Raw genomic sequence first — 15,000 nt, forward strand, 5'->3', positions numbered from 1 at the left:
ACACACACACACACACACAACCTCTTTCTTCATATCTCCCTCTAGTATGTACCATGGTTTTACACTACTGATGCTCTTAGCTGTTCGGTACTCTCATTCTGTATCTACTGTGTGACGCATTACTGTAGTATTACTGGAGTATTACCTGAGTATTATTGCATGTATGTTTTCCAGGAACTCTGATAAGGGCGTGGAGATAGCCTACCTAGGCACACGTACTGGCCTCTCCAGAATCAACTTGTTTGTGGTTCCGGACCAGCTGACCAATCAGTAAGTTTATCACACACAGGCTGACCAATCTGTAAATTCATCACACACAGTCTGACGCTGCCAGATGAATGGTTCGCAACACGCTACCCCACAATTCCCTGAAGTTAGTGTTCATGTAATGACTGTTAATAGTTGGTCCTCTCACATTGCCTGTCCAGTTTCCAGTTTCCTGTTTCCTGTTTCATCACCTCTTTGTTTCTGTCTGTTTCAAGAGATTTCCTGACAGCTGAAGATAAAGAAGGGGTGTTCAACGCCGATCACTTTCCCCTGTGGTACAAGAGAGCAGCAGAACAGGTTCCTGGAACCTTTGTCTACTCTCTCCCCTTCAACACAGGTAGGTACACCTGTCCTCTATGTGAAAACATCACTGAACAGTCCTCCTTTGATAGCCTGAACACACAGCCGAATCTGGTACAACTGCTCCACCCTGTGTCCACTGGAGAAATTACATGAGTTGTTCAAATACACACAGCGAGAGAGAGAAACACAGTCCTTCCTGTTTAACTCTCCCAGTAGTGAGATGTTTAGAGGGCTGTTTTTAGTGGTTGGTACCATATTGCAGCCAAATGCCTGAGAGGGAACATGAAAATAAGTTGATATGTAAATGGTTATTGCCTAACATAAACCGTTTCCATTACACCCATATTTTGCGGAGGATGATTGCATTCAACCAAATCAATTTTTCCCTTACCATTGCTTTTCTAGTTATTTCTCTCCCTATTTCCATGTTTTCCTTCTCCTTCCCCTTTCTCTCCCTCTTTCTCTCCCTCCCACTTTCTCTCGCTCCTCTCTCTCTCTCTCTCTCTCTCTGTCTCTCTCTGTCTCTCCTTCTCTCTTCTCTCTTCTCTCTGTCTCTCTCTCTCTCTCTGTCTCTCCTTCTCTCTTCTCTCTCTGTCTCTCCCTCTCTCTCTCTGTCTCTCTGTCTCTCCTTCTCTCTTCTCTCTCTGTCACTCCTTCTCTCTTCTCTCTCTCTCTATCGCTCTTATTAATTCTGGGCTGTGTTCTTGTGGACAGGGCTGATTGCTATGGGTTGAAATTAGATATGTTATAACGAGCTGCCACACACACACCCACACACACACACACACACACACACACACACACACACACACACACACACACACACACACACACACACACACACACACACACACACACACACACACACACACACACACACACACACAGACACTCACACACGCACACCCACACACACACCCACACACACACACGCACACGCACACACACACACACACGCACAACCACACACACACACACTCAGAGAAACCAGTGCCCTTCCAATAGTATTATTGAAAGAACATGTTTTGAGTGGCCTGCTGTTGCCTCAGGGAGTCCATTAAACCACACTCTAATAATACTGGTGATATTCTATTTACTTTCTGAGGTTGCCGTGGTCAAATGATTACTATAGTATATAATGTAGATAACCTGCAGGAATGCGTATTGTAGTGATGACAAGGAGACTGATGGTGTGTGTTCTGTATGTGTCCTAGGGAAGGACAATAATAGTGTAGTGTTGGCCAGCACTGCCATTCAGCTACTGGACGAAAGAAAATCACCCATTGCTGCTGGTGAGTTGATTTAACTCCTTCAAAACACACACATACACACAGACACAAACACAAGCTCTGGACACGCACACATTCTGCATCTAGCACACAACACTCTCTCTCACACACACACTCTCCTCGATGGTGCCTTGTCCTTCACACTCTCACTCAGACTCTGTTGATCTGGATAGTGTGTCATCTTGCTCCCCTCTAGCCTCAGGCAAGGTTGAAGGTAAACCTTTGGCCTTACTTCTGCACACAGCTGGCTATGGAAGAGCACTGTTGTGTGTGTGTGTATGTGTGTGTGTGTGTGTGTGTGTGTGTGTGTGTGTGTGTGTGTGTGTGTGTGTGTGTGTGTGTGTGTGTGTGTGTGTGTGTGTGTGTGTGTGTGTGTGTGTGTGTGTGTGTGTGTGTGTGTGTCAGGGAAAGTTTACATTGGGAAGTGTGGCGCTGGACAACGTGACCCATGTACAGTGCATTCAGAAAGAATTCAGACCCATTGCCTTTTACAGCCTTATTCTAACATGGATTCAATGTTTTTTTCCCCCATCAATCTACACGCAATAACCCATAATGACAAAGCAAAAACAGATTTAAAAAAAAAAAGAAATATCACATTTACATACACTACCATTCAAAAGTTTGGGGTCACTTAGAAATGTCCTTGTTTTTGAAAGAACAGCACATTTTTGTCTATTAAAATAACATCAAATTGATCAGAAATACAGTGTAAATATTGTTCATGCTGTAAATGACTATTTTAGCTGGAAACAGCAGATTTGTTATTGAATACCTACATAGGCGTAAAGAGGCCCATTATCAGCAACCATCACTCCTGTGTTCTAATGGCATGTTGTGTTAGCTAAAGTTTATCATTTTAAAAAGATAATTGGTCATTAGAAAACCATTTTTCAATTATGTTACCACAGCTGAAAACTGTTTACTATCAAATTTACAAAGCGTCAATACAGGATTAAGATTGAATCCTACTACACCGGCTCTGACGCTCGGTGGATGTAGCAGGGCTTGAAAACTATAACGGACAACAAAGGGAAACCCAGACGCGAGCTGCCCAGTGACACGTGACTACCAGACGAGCTAAATGCCTTTTATACTCGCTTCGAGGCAAGCAACACTGAAGCATGCCTGAGAGCACCAGCTGTACTGGATGACTGTGTGGTAATGCTCTCGGTAACAGATGTGAACAAAACCTTTAAACAGGTCAACATTCACAAAGCCGCTGGACCAGACGGATTACCAGGACATGTACTCAAAGCATGCACGGACCAACTGTCAAGTGTCTTCACTGACATTTTCAACCTCTCCCTGACTGAGTCTGTAATACCTACATATTTCAAGCAGACCACCATAGTCCCTATGCCCAAGGAAGAAAAGGTAACCTGCCTAAACGATTACCGCCCATGGCACTCACGTCGGTAGCCATGAAGTGCTTTGAAAGGCTGGTCATGGCTCACATCAACAGCCTCCTCCCGGACACCCTGGACCCACTCCAATTCCCATACCGCCCCAACAGATCCACAGATGACGCAATCTCAATCCCACTCCACACAGCCCTTTCTCACCTGGACAAAAGGAACACCTATGTGAGAATGCTGTTAATTGACTGCAGCTCAGCGTTCAACACCATAGTGCCCACAAAGCTGATCACTAAGCTAAGGACCTTGGGACTAAACACCTCCCTCTGCAACTGGATCCTGGACTTCCTGACGAGCCGCCCCCAGGTGGTAAGAGTAGGCAACAACATGTCTGCCACGCTGATCCTTAACACTGGGGCCCCTCAGGGGTGTGTACTTAGTCCCCTCTTGTTTTCCCTGTTCACCCACGACTGCTTGGCCAAACACGACTCCAACACCATCATTAAGTTTGCTGACGACACAACAGTGGTAGGCTTGATCACCGACAACAATGAGATGGCCTATAGGGAGGAGGTCAAACAACTGGCAGTGTGGCCAAGCCTCCTGCCATCCAGGACCTATATAATAGGCGTTGTCAGAGGAAAGCCCATAAAATATTCAGAGACTCCAGTCACCCAAGTTATAGACTGTTTTCTCTGCTACTGCACGGCAAGCGGTGCCGGAACACCAAGTCTGGGACCAAAAGGCTCCTCAACAGCTTCTACCCCCAAGCCATAAGACTGCTGAACAGTTCTGAACAGTTCACCGGACAATTTATATTGACCCCCTCCCTCCCTTTTGTACACTCTGTGTTTGTTTGTTACCTATGCATAGTCACTTTGTCCCCAACTACATGTACAGATTACCTCAACTAGCCTGTACCCCTGCACACTGACTCGGTACCGGTGCCCCCTGTATATAGCTTCCACACTGACTCGGTACCGGTGCCCCCTGTATATAGCTTCCACACTGACTCGGTACCGGTGCCCCTTGTATATAGCTTCCACACTGACTCCTTACCGGTGCCCCTTGTATATAGCTTCCACACTGACTCGGTACCGGTGCCCCTTGTATATAGCTTCCACACTGACTCGGTATCGGTGCCCCTTGTATATAGCTTCCACACTGACTCGGTACCGGTGCCCCTGTATATAGCTTCCACACTGACTCGGTACCAGTGCCCCCTGTATATAGCTTCCACACTGACTCGGTACCGGTGCCCCTGTATATAGCTTCCACACTGACTCGGTACCGGTGCCCCCTGTATATAGCTTCCACACTGACTCGGTACCGGTGCCCCCTGTATATAGCTTCCACACTGACTCGGTACCGGTGCCCCCTGTATATAGCTTCCACACTGACTCGGTACCGGTGCCCCCTGTATATAGCTTCCACACTGACTCGGTACCGGTGCCCCCTGTATATAGCTTCCACACTGACTCGGTACCAGTGCCCCCTGTATATAGCTTCCACACTGACTCGGTACCGGTGCCCCTTGTATATAGCTTCCACACTGACTCGGTACCGGTGCCCCCTGTATATAGCTTCCACACTGACTCGGTACCGGTGCCCCCTGTATATAGCTTCCACACTGACTCGGTACCGGTGCCCCCTGTATATAGCTTCCACACTGACTCGGTACCGGTGCCCCCTGTATATAGCTTCCACACTGACTCGGTACCGGTGCCCCCTGTATATAGCTTCCACACTGACTCGTTACCGGTGCCCTCTGTATATAGCTTCCACACTGACTCGGTACCGGTGCCCCCTGTATATAGCTTCCACACTGACTCGTTACCTGTGCCCCCTGTATATAGCTTCCACACTGACTGGGTACCGGTGCCCCCTGTATATAGCTTCCACACTGACTCGTTACCGGTGCCCCGTGTATATAGCTTCCACACTGACTCGTTACCGGTGCCCCCTGTATATAGCTTCCACACTGACTCGTTACCGGTGCCCCCTGTATATAGCTTCCACACTGACTCGTTACCGGTGTCCCCTGTATATAGCTTCCACACTGACTCGGTACCGGTGCCCTCTGTATATAGCTTCCACACTGACTCGTTACCGGTGCCCTCTGTATATAGCTTCCACACTGACTCGTTACCGGTGCCCTCTGTATATAGCTTCCACACTGACTCGTAACCAGTGCCCCCTGTATATAGCTTCCACACTGACTCGTTACCGGTGCCCTCTGTATATAGCTTCCACACTGACTCGTTACCGGTGCCCTCTGTATATAGCTTCCACACTGACTCGTTACCGGTGCCCTCTGTATATAGCTTCCACAATGACTCGTTACCGGTGCCCCCTGTATATAGCTTCCACACTGACTCGGTACCGGTGCCCTCTGTATATAGCTTCCACACTGACTCGTTACCGGTGCCCTCTGTATATAGCTTCCACACTGACTCGGTACCGGTGCCCTCTGTATATAGCTTCCACACTGACTCGTTACCGGTGCCCCCTGTATATAGCTTCCACACTGACTCGTTACCGGTGCCCTCTGTATATAACCTTGTTATTGTTATTGTGTTACTTGTATTACTACTTTTTATCGTAATCCACTTGGTAAATATTTTCTTCTTGATCTGCACTGTAAAGGCTTGTCAGTAAGCATTTCATGGTGAAGTCTACACTTGTTGTATTCAGCGCATGTGACAAATAACATTTGATTTGATTTGTCCTGATTAAAGAAGCAATAACACTGGACATCTTTAGACTAGTTGAGTATCTGGAGCATCAGCATTTGTGGGTTCAATTACAGGCTCAAAATGCCCTGAAACAAATATCTTTCTTCTGAAATTCGTCAGTCTATTCTTGTTCTGAGAAATTAAGGCTATTCCATGCGAGAAATTGCCAAGAAACTGAAGATCTGGTACAACGCTGTGTACTACTCCCTTCACAGAACGGAGCAAACTGGCTCTAACCATAATAGAAAGAGGAGTGGGAGGCCCCGGTGCACAACTGAGCAAGAGGACAATACGTACAATAGAGTGTCTAGTTTGAGAAACAGACACCTCACAAGTCCTCAACTGGCAGCTTCATTAAATAGTACCTGCACAACACCAGTCTCAACGTCAACAGTGAAGAGGCGACTCCAGGATGCTGGCCTTCTAAGCAGAGTTGTAAAGAAAAAGCCAAATCTCAGACTGGCCAATGAAAAGAAAAGATTAAGATGGGCAAAAGAACACAGACACTGGACAGAGGAACTCTGCCTAGAAGGCCAGGAACCCGGAGTCGTCTCATCACCCAAATCATAGACTGTTCTATCTTCTACCGCACCGCAAGCGGTACTGATGCACCAAGTCTGGAACCAACAGGACCCTGAACAGCTTCTACCCCCAAGCAATAAGACTGCTAAATAATTAGTTAAATATTTAACCAAATAGCCACCCAGACTATCTGCATCGACCGTTTTGCACTAACTCATTTGACTCATCAAGCTGCTGTTACTGTCTATTATCTATCCTTTATCCCTACCTACAGTATACTGCTGTTACTGTCTATTATCCATCCTTTATCCCTACCTACAGTATACTGATGTTACTGTTTATTATCTAGCCTTTACCCCTAACTACAGTATACTGCTGTTACTGTCTATTATCTATCCTTTACCCCTACCTACAGTATACTGCTGTTACTGTTTATTATCTATCCTTTATCCCTACCTACAGTATACTGCTGTTACTGTCTATTATCTATCCTTTACCCCTACCTACAGTATACTGCTGTTACTGTCTATTATCTATCCTTTATCCCTGCCTACAGTATGCTGCTGTTACTGTTTATTATCTATCCTTTATCCCTACCTACAGTATACTGATGTTACTGTTTATTATCTATCCTTTATCCCTACCTACAGTATACTGTTGTTACTGTCTATTATCTATCCTTTATCCCTACCTACAGTATACTGCTGTTGCTGTTTATTATCTATCCTTTATCCCTACCTACAGTATACTGCTGTTACTGTTTATTATCTATCCTTTATCCCTACCTACAGTATACTGTTGTTACTGTCTATTATCTATCCTTTACCCCTACCTACAGTATACTGCTGTTACTGTCTATTATCTATCATGTTATCTAGTCACTTTATCCCTACCTACAGTATACTGCTGTTACTGTTTATTATCTATCCTTTATCCCTACCTACAGTATACTGCTGTTACTGTTTATTATCTATCCTTTATCCCTACCTACAGTATACTGCTGTTACTGTCTATTATTATAGGCCTATACTACAGTAAAGCAGTGATTGGTTAGTGATCAGTTATGCTATTAGTGTTTGCACATGTGAGGAGTGTGTGTGTGACCTGGTGAGTAAGTGTAGCATTTTGATTGGTTGTGTTTGGAAAAGGAAAGCAAGTCACTTCCTGTTAGATTTTTGTGTTTTAGGTAGAGAATTGTGTGTAGTGTTTTGAAAAAAAGTGTTTTATGCAATTGACAACAGAGTCAAAGGATGAGAAATAGCTAATGGTTTTGGATATTTGGTGTGTAGTTTTGCACTTTGAGTGAGAGGTTTCAAAAATCGTGTGACATTAAAATTGTGTGTAGGCAGTTGGAAAAAACAGTAATACGTATTCAACCCCTTTGTTATGACAGTTCCAGAGTTTAATGGCTGTGATCGGAGAAAACTGAGGATGGATCAACAACACTGTAGTTACTCCACAATACTAACCTAAATGACAGAGTGAAAAGAAGGAAGTTTGTACATAATACAAATATTCAGAAACATGCACTAAAGTAATTCTTCAAAAACATTTGACAAAGCAATTAACTTTTTGTCCTGAATACAAAGTGTTATGTTTGTGGCAAATCCTACACATCACTGAGTACCACTCTCCATATTTTCAAGGTGTGTGCTTATATGTTCGGAGAATGTGTGTTAATGTGTCAGGGGAGTGTTTGTGTGTTCGTGTGTTAAGGGAATGTGTGTGTGTGTGTGTGTGTGTGTTAGGGGAATGTGTGTATGTTTTTGTGTTAGGGGAATGTGTGTATGTTTTTGTGTTCGGGGAATGTGTGTGTGTTTGTTAGAGGAATGTGTGTGTTTTTGTGTGTTAGGGGAATGTGTTTATGTGTTAGGGGAACGTGTGTGTGTGTGTGTGTGTGTGTGTGTGTGTGTGTGTGTGTGTGTGTGTGTGTGTGTGTGTGTGTGTGTGTGTGTGTGTGTGTGTGTGTTTGGGGAATGTGTGTGTTTGTGTGTTAGGGGAATGTGTGTGTGTTTTTCTGTTTGGGGAATGTGTGTGTTTTTGTGTTAGGGGAATGTGTGTGTGTATGTGTTAGGGGAATGTGTGTGTGTTTTTGTGTTAGGGTAATGTGTGTGTGTTTTTGTGTTAGGGGAATGTGTGTGTGTATGTGTTAGGGGAATGTGTGTGTGTTTGTGTGTTAGGGTAATGCGTGTGTGTGTTTATGTGTAAGAGGACTCGAGAGAGAAGGAAAAGGCTGTTGTAGGTCTGAGCTTCACCTCCTTGAAGACTCCCTTCAGAGGAACTCTCATACTCTATTTCAACATAATGTGTTCTTCCCTTTGGCGTAATAAATGAGGATAAAAGATGTCTAATGGAGGATATTTCTGTTCCATGACATCATTACCCACCTCTCCCTAAGCAGGAATATACCGGTGTTGTAGAAAGCCCTCCTTTGGGTAATGATATAGAACTGAAGGATGGACGCGCACGCACACACACACACACACACACACATGTACACACGCACACACAACCTCTTCTGTAACGCTCAGTGTCATTGTGTCCTGGGATTATGGGTAATCTTATTCTGTCAAAATATGTGCAGCAATTTAGACAATCTTCTCATCACTGGGATGATCTAGCAGGCCCTAGATGAGCTCCACTGTGTTTGAGGGAGAGTTGATTTATAGTGCAACATGTTCTATCTACAGTTCCTTGCGAAAGTATTCGGCCCCCTTGAACGTTGCGACCTTTTGCCACATTTCAGGCTTCAAACATGAAGATATAAAACTGTATTTTTTTGTGAAGAATCAACAACAAGTGGGACACAATCATGAAGTGGAACGACATTTATTGGATATTTCAAACTTTTTTAACAAATCAATAACGGAAAAATGATTCAGCCCCTTTACTTTCAGTGCAGCAAACTCTCTCAGAGATGCAGCCAAGAGGCCCATGATCACTCTGGATGAACTGCAGAGATCTACAGCTGAGGTGGGAGACTCTGTCCATAGGACAACAATCAGTCGTATATTGCACAAATCTGGCCTTTATGGAAGAGTGGCAAGAAGAAAGCCATTTCTTAAAGATATCCATAAAAAGTGTCGTTTAAAGTTTGCCACAAGCCACCTGGGAGACACACCAAACATGTGGAAGAAGGTGCTCTGGTCAGATGAAACCAAAATTGAACTTTTTGGCAACAATGCAAAACGTTATGTTTGCCGTAAAAGCAACACAGCTCATCACCCTGAACACACCATCCCTACTGTCAAACATGGTGGTGGCAGCATCATGGTTTGGGCCTGCTTTTCTTCAGCAGGGACAGGGAAGATGGTTAAAATTGATGGGAAGATGGATGGAGCCAAATACAGGACTATTCTGGAAAAAAACCTGATGGAGTCTGCAAAAGACCTGAGACTGGGACGGAGATTTGTCTTCCAACAAGACAATGATCCAAAACATAAAGCAAAATCTACAATGGAATGGTTCAAAAATAAACATATCCAGGTGTTAGAATGGCCAAGTCAAAGTCCAGACCCGAATCCAATCGAGAATCTGTGGAAAGAACTGAAAACTGCTGTTCACAAATGCTCTCCATCCAACCTCACTGAGCTCGAGCTGTTTTGCAAGGAGGAATGGGAAAAAATTTCAGTCTCTCGATGTGCAAAACTGATAGAGACATACCCCAAGCGACATACAGCTGTAATCGCAGCAAAAGGTGGCGCTACAAAGTATTAACTTAAGGGGGCTGAATAATTTTGCACGCCCAATTTTTCAGTTATTGATTTGTTAAAAAAGTTTTAAATATCCAATAAATGTCGTTCCACTTCATGATTGTGTCCCACTTGTTGTTGATTCTTCACAAAAAAATACAGTTTTATATCTTTATGTTTGAAGCCTGAAATGTGGCAAAAGGTCGCAAAGTTCAAGGGGGCTGAATACTTTCGCAAGGCACTGTATCTGTGCTTTACCACATACAGTATCAACCCCCTGCATCGGACACAAGGGGGCGGTATGGAGCTCATCTCTGGGTTTTGAAACAACAGCAGGACACCATTCCTGTCCAGATTAGACTGATGTTCTGAAACAGAAAGCGTGATAGGGATTTGAAGATGGTTGCAAAGACATCAAGTGCAAGAAAAGAAAGGTAAGACAAGAGGTTTAGAGAGAAAAGAGGGAAGAGGGGGAGGAGGACAGTAGAGACATACTTTATATGATAGAGAGAGGCTGAGCGGATAATAGAGATGGAGAGAGACAAAGTAGTTAAGACAGGAGACTATACAAAAAGATAGAATGAGAGAAAGATACTGAGAGGAGAATAGAGAGAGAGACAGAGTGAGAAGGAAGAAAAGAGGGCAGAAGGAGAGAAGATGATTTCACGGTGTCTGAATGCGATGACATGCGAGTGGTGCATTGTGGGTAGCGTTGGCCTGGGGGAAACGACAGTGTGCTGAAGCAGAAGGAGAGAGATGGAGAGTCTGTGCAGTGCCACCATGCACACACACACACATGCACACACACACACACACACACACACACATCATTCTACATACAGTAGAACTGTCTTCTCAGTGGAAATAGTATGACCAATAGCAGTGATCAGCAAAATAATTCAACTCAACAAACACATAGCAGTAACACAGTAGTAAGACAGTGGTAACACACTGTGAAAAGGGACATTATGAGTACTCAGTGTAACAGCGGTGAGGACAGCCTCTATATTACGTAGGTACTGATGAGCAGTAATGATAATTGTGCTGCTCAGATTGAAGAGGGCAAGTAATGATGTTTGGACTGGAGATGCAGCCTAATGGTAATTCAGTATAGGCCGGTTAGGGCCAGTTTTCCTCTCTGCTCCAGTTGGCCTGAGCTTCATGAATAGGCTAATATGCTAACTTAACACGACAGCCCAGTGACTTCACACATCCTGGGCACTGCAGACATCTCTGACTCATAGCGTGTGTGTGTGTGTGTGTGTGTGTGTGTGCACAGTCTCTGGTTGGATGGTCTTTACTGTATGGCTAGCTGGATCCTTCAGGCAGCTTCTAGAACATGGATGTGTTTCCTCGTGTGGAACACACACTCACAGGGTCATATGGACTGATAGCCTTTTAGGGTCCTGTGAGTTTCACAGAAATAGGTTGGAGGTGACTGACTGTTTCTCTCTGTCTCTGTCACACGCAAGCATGATGACACACACACATACACACGTACACATTGAAACACATTCCCATTTCCACACACATCCCCCTCCGGCTCCATCACTGTGCAGTGTAATTCATGATGCTCTCTGTCCAATTATGTCATCCCCAACACTGTGTGTGTGTGTGTGTGTGTGTGTGTGTGTGTGTGTGTGTGTGTGTGTGTGTGTGTGTGTGTGTGTGTGTGTGTGTGTGTGTGTGTGTGTGTGTGAATGAAAAGACTCAACTCATGTTGTTCATGTTATTTTAGTTTTGTTTCATTATTGCTTGTAGAATCATCCATCTTCCACACGTTAAGGAAAATCTGCATATTTTCTCCTTCAGCACACACACACACACACACACACACGCACACACACACACACACACGCACACGCACACACGCACACAAACACACAGACACGCACACACACTCACTCACGCACGCACACACACACACACCTCTTGGCCAGGTCACCCTCCCAAAAGAGGTTTCTTACCTAAAGGGTATTTTCCTGGTTAAATAAAGGTTAAATAAAATGTTAAAAAGCACACACACATTATAGCTGCCTACTAAGAATCTGCACTTCAAAATTAGACAGAATCAAAAGATATGAACAATAGTTTACAAAGAAAACCAAACAGAAAACAAACTACTAATTATTCAGAAGATAACATTTTACACTATCAACAAACAAAACACTTATCAACATGTTTTTTATCCATTTTTACTACCCTCAGAGGAAATGGAATTGATATGTTGTGAAATATTTGGGAGTCCCCAGACACAGAGATCTAGAGATTTGTGTCTTGCCCAGTTTATATTCACAGCACCTGATGTACCAAGCCTCCGCTCCACACCGCAGCACTCTTCCCTGTTTATCATCCACAGAGATATATTACAACATGTTTAATCACTGTAAAGTAAAGGAGTGTAGATATGTAAGATAGGTAAATACTGCACAAGACGTTTCTAGCTTCCTTTCTCTCTTTCCCTTCTGAAGTGCTAACTGATTTCAACTCTCAGTAGATATGGTCTGTAGTTCTCTTATTTGCATTTAGTAGTTTTGGGACAACATGGGGGTATGTTGTGTTGTAAAATAACATTACAACTTTCACTATGAGGTGAACTATTGATACCAACAAAACCTGTCACAGGCAATGGCTTTCTCCAGCAGTGGTTGATATGTGCTGTCCTGTCCTCTGGTTAAGGTGTAGACCAGGTATGAATGATGGGTAGGGTGACAAAGGTTTTGGGTCAGGTCCCAGTTTAGTCCATGGGACTAGAGGTTAAAGTTTAAGCTGAAGATTTGAGTCAGGGCACACACACACACACACACACACACACACACACACACACACACACACACACACACACACACACCTATGACAGTAGTCTCAGGTACAGGGTTCAAAGTTACAGATTCAAAGTTTGTGGGTTAAAGTTCACAGTTCACTCAATCCCATCGTCTAGGCGATAGCGTTCTCCAGTGGTTCCTTCTCGTCCGCGCTGCCGTGATCGCCCTTACTCGTCTCCTCACTCTTCTTCAGCTCCCGCTGGTACTTGGCCATGAGGGCGGCGTAGGCACAGCCGTACACTGCTGCAGCCAGCATCATCATCAACACGATGCCACACACCACACCAGTCACGATCACCGTGGCGATGGCATGACGCAGGTTCACCGGGCGAGGTCTCTGCTTGGGCTCGCACTCAGGGAGACCACTTCCCCCTCCTCCATACCCCTCCCCCATTCCCAGGGGGCCGTGCGGGTTGCCATTGCCATGTGTGTTGCCGTGGGTGTGACCCCTGATGGACCTGTCAGACTCCAGGTGGTGTATGTTGGAGAACAGGTAGTTGTAGCTGGTGGTCATGCAGGAATGGAAGAGCTGGTAGGGAACATTCTGGAGATCTTTGTCCTTCATCTCCTCTGGTTTGGAGCAGGAGACCTCATCCACCACTCCACCTGGAAATGGAGAGAGAGTGAGACGGTGGTGAGAGGGAGGGAGGTTATTATATCAATAGAAACCCTGAATGTTCGCTTCATGCCTTAAACCTTTCTGCTATATAAAATACCACTGCTGCATGTGTTTTCCATGCTATGGTCCGAATGCTAGGGAGTAAACAGGCAGAGCAGCCATGCAATACCCCCCTGTGACACATGCTATGTCTGACTTCAGTCTAACTTCCTGTCACAATTACCTTTAATCACAGTAGCTAGCACTGACCTGAATAAGGCTACCTGAGATCTGAGATGGTAATTACCAGAGGATCTTAATTTCTTTTTTAGATTAAATGGCCCGAGTTAACGAGTGTGTCTGATTCTGTTAATGACTGAACATTCAAATATGAGGCAGTAAAGCGCACGGTAGACAAGTTAATAGTCAGGATATAACCTTCTCTCTCTCTCTCTCTCTCTCTCTCTCTCTCTCTCTCTCTTCCTCCTCCCCCTCTCTCTCTCCTACTTTCTCTCTCTCTCTCTTCCTCCCCCCCTCTCTCTCTCTCTCTCTCTCTCTCTCTCTCTCTCTCTCTCTCTCTCTCTCTCTCTCTCTCAATTCAATTCAATTCAATTCAAGGGCTTTATTGGCATGGGAAACATGTGTTAACATTGCCAAAGCAAGTGAGGTAGATAATATATAAAGTGAATATATAAAGTGAAAAACAAAAATTAACAGTAAACATTACACATACAGAAGTTTCAAAACAATAAAGACATTACAAATGTCATATTATATATATACAGTGTTTTAACAATGTACAAATGGTTAAAGGACAAGATAAAATAAATAAACATAAATACAGGTTGTATTTACAATGGTGTTTGTTCTTCACTGGTTGCCCTTTTCTTGTGGCAACAGGTCACAAATCTTGCTGCTGTGATGGCACACTGTGACATAGCCTGTATGGCTAGCTGGATCCTTTAGGCAGCTTCATAGCCTGTCTCCTCTCTCTCTCTCTCTCTCTCTCTCTATCCCACTCTCTCTCTCTCTCTCTCTCTCTCTCTCTCTCTCTCTCTCTCTCTCTCTCTCTCTCTCTCTCTCTCTGTCTCTCTCTCTCGCTCTCTGTCTCTCTCTCTCTCTATCCTGCTCTCTCTCTCTCTCTCTCTCTCTCTCTCTCTCACTCTCTGTCTCTCTCTCTCTCTGTAGATGTACTCATTATATTATAACTTTATAAATATATTATTATAACTTTCAGATTGGATGGCCTTTACAAAGGGAAATTAGTTGTATGTAGGTTGAGTGTGTGACAGCATTTGTACTTAGCCACACATGTCCTCTGATGTGTGTGTTGTGTTTGTGTGTTTAGCTTTCTGACAGGGATGGTCAGCAGTTTTTTCCTTATAATTACATTATGATTATTACATTCATT

General features: G+C 44.3%; 2 protein-coding genes across 2 annotated transcripts in view; one reads left to right on the forward strand and one right to left on the reverse strand.

The window, feature by feature from the left end:
* The window catches only part of cacna2d3a (calcium channel, voltage-dependent, alpha 2/delta subunit 3a), a 333,265-nt gene that overhangs the window by 263,361 nt on the left and 54,904 nt on the right, over positions 1-15,000 (forward strand). Inside the window, exons 25-27 of the mRNA XM_042304106.1 lie at positions 175-270; positions 483-604; positions 1,785-1,862. Coding sequence (XP_042160040.1) covers positions 175-270; positions 483-604; positions 1,785-1,862 — 296 coding nt within the window. The remainder of the gene's footprint in view (positions 1-174; positions 271-482; positions 605-1,784; positions 1,863-15,000) is intronic.
* Positions 12,246-15,000, reverse strand: part of LOC112236621 (leucine-rich repeat and transmembrane domain-containing protein 1) — a 6,710-nt gene continuing 3,955 nt past the window's right edge. Inside the window, exon 4 of the mRNA XM_042304105.1 lies at positions 12,246-13,597. Within this exon, the coding sequence (XP_042160039.1) occupies positions 13,104-13,597 (494 nt within the window). The 3' untranslated portion in view covers positions 12,246-13,103. The remainder of the gene's footprint in view (positions 13,598-15,000) is intronic.

The sequence above is a fragment of the Oncorhynchus tshawytscha genome, linkage group LG22, assembly GCF_018296145.1.
Source record: "Oncorhynchus tshawytscha isolate Ot180627B linkage group LG22, Otsh_v2.0, whole genome shotgun sequence".
Taxonomy (NCBI): domain Eukaryota; kingdom Metazoa; phylum Chordata; class Actinopteri; order Salmoniformes; family Salmonidae; genus Oncorhynchus; species Oncorhynchus tshawytscha.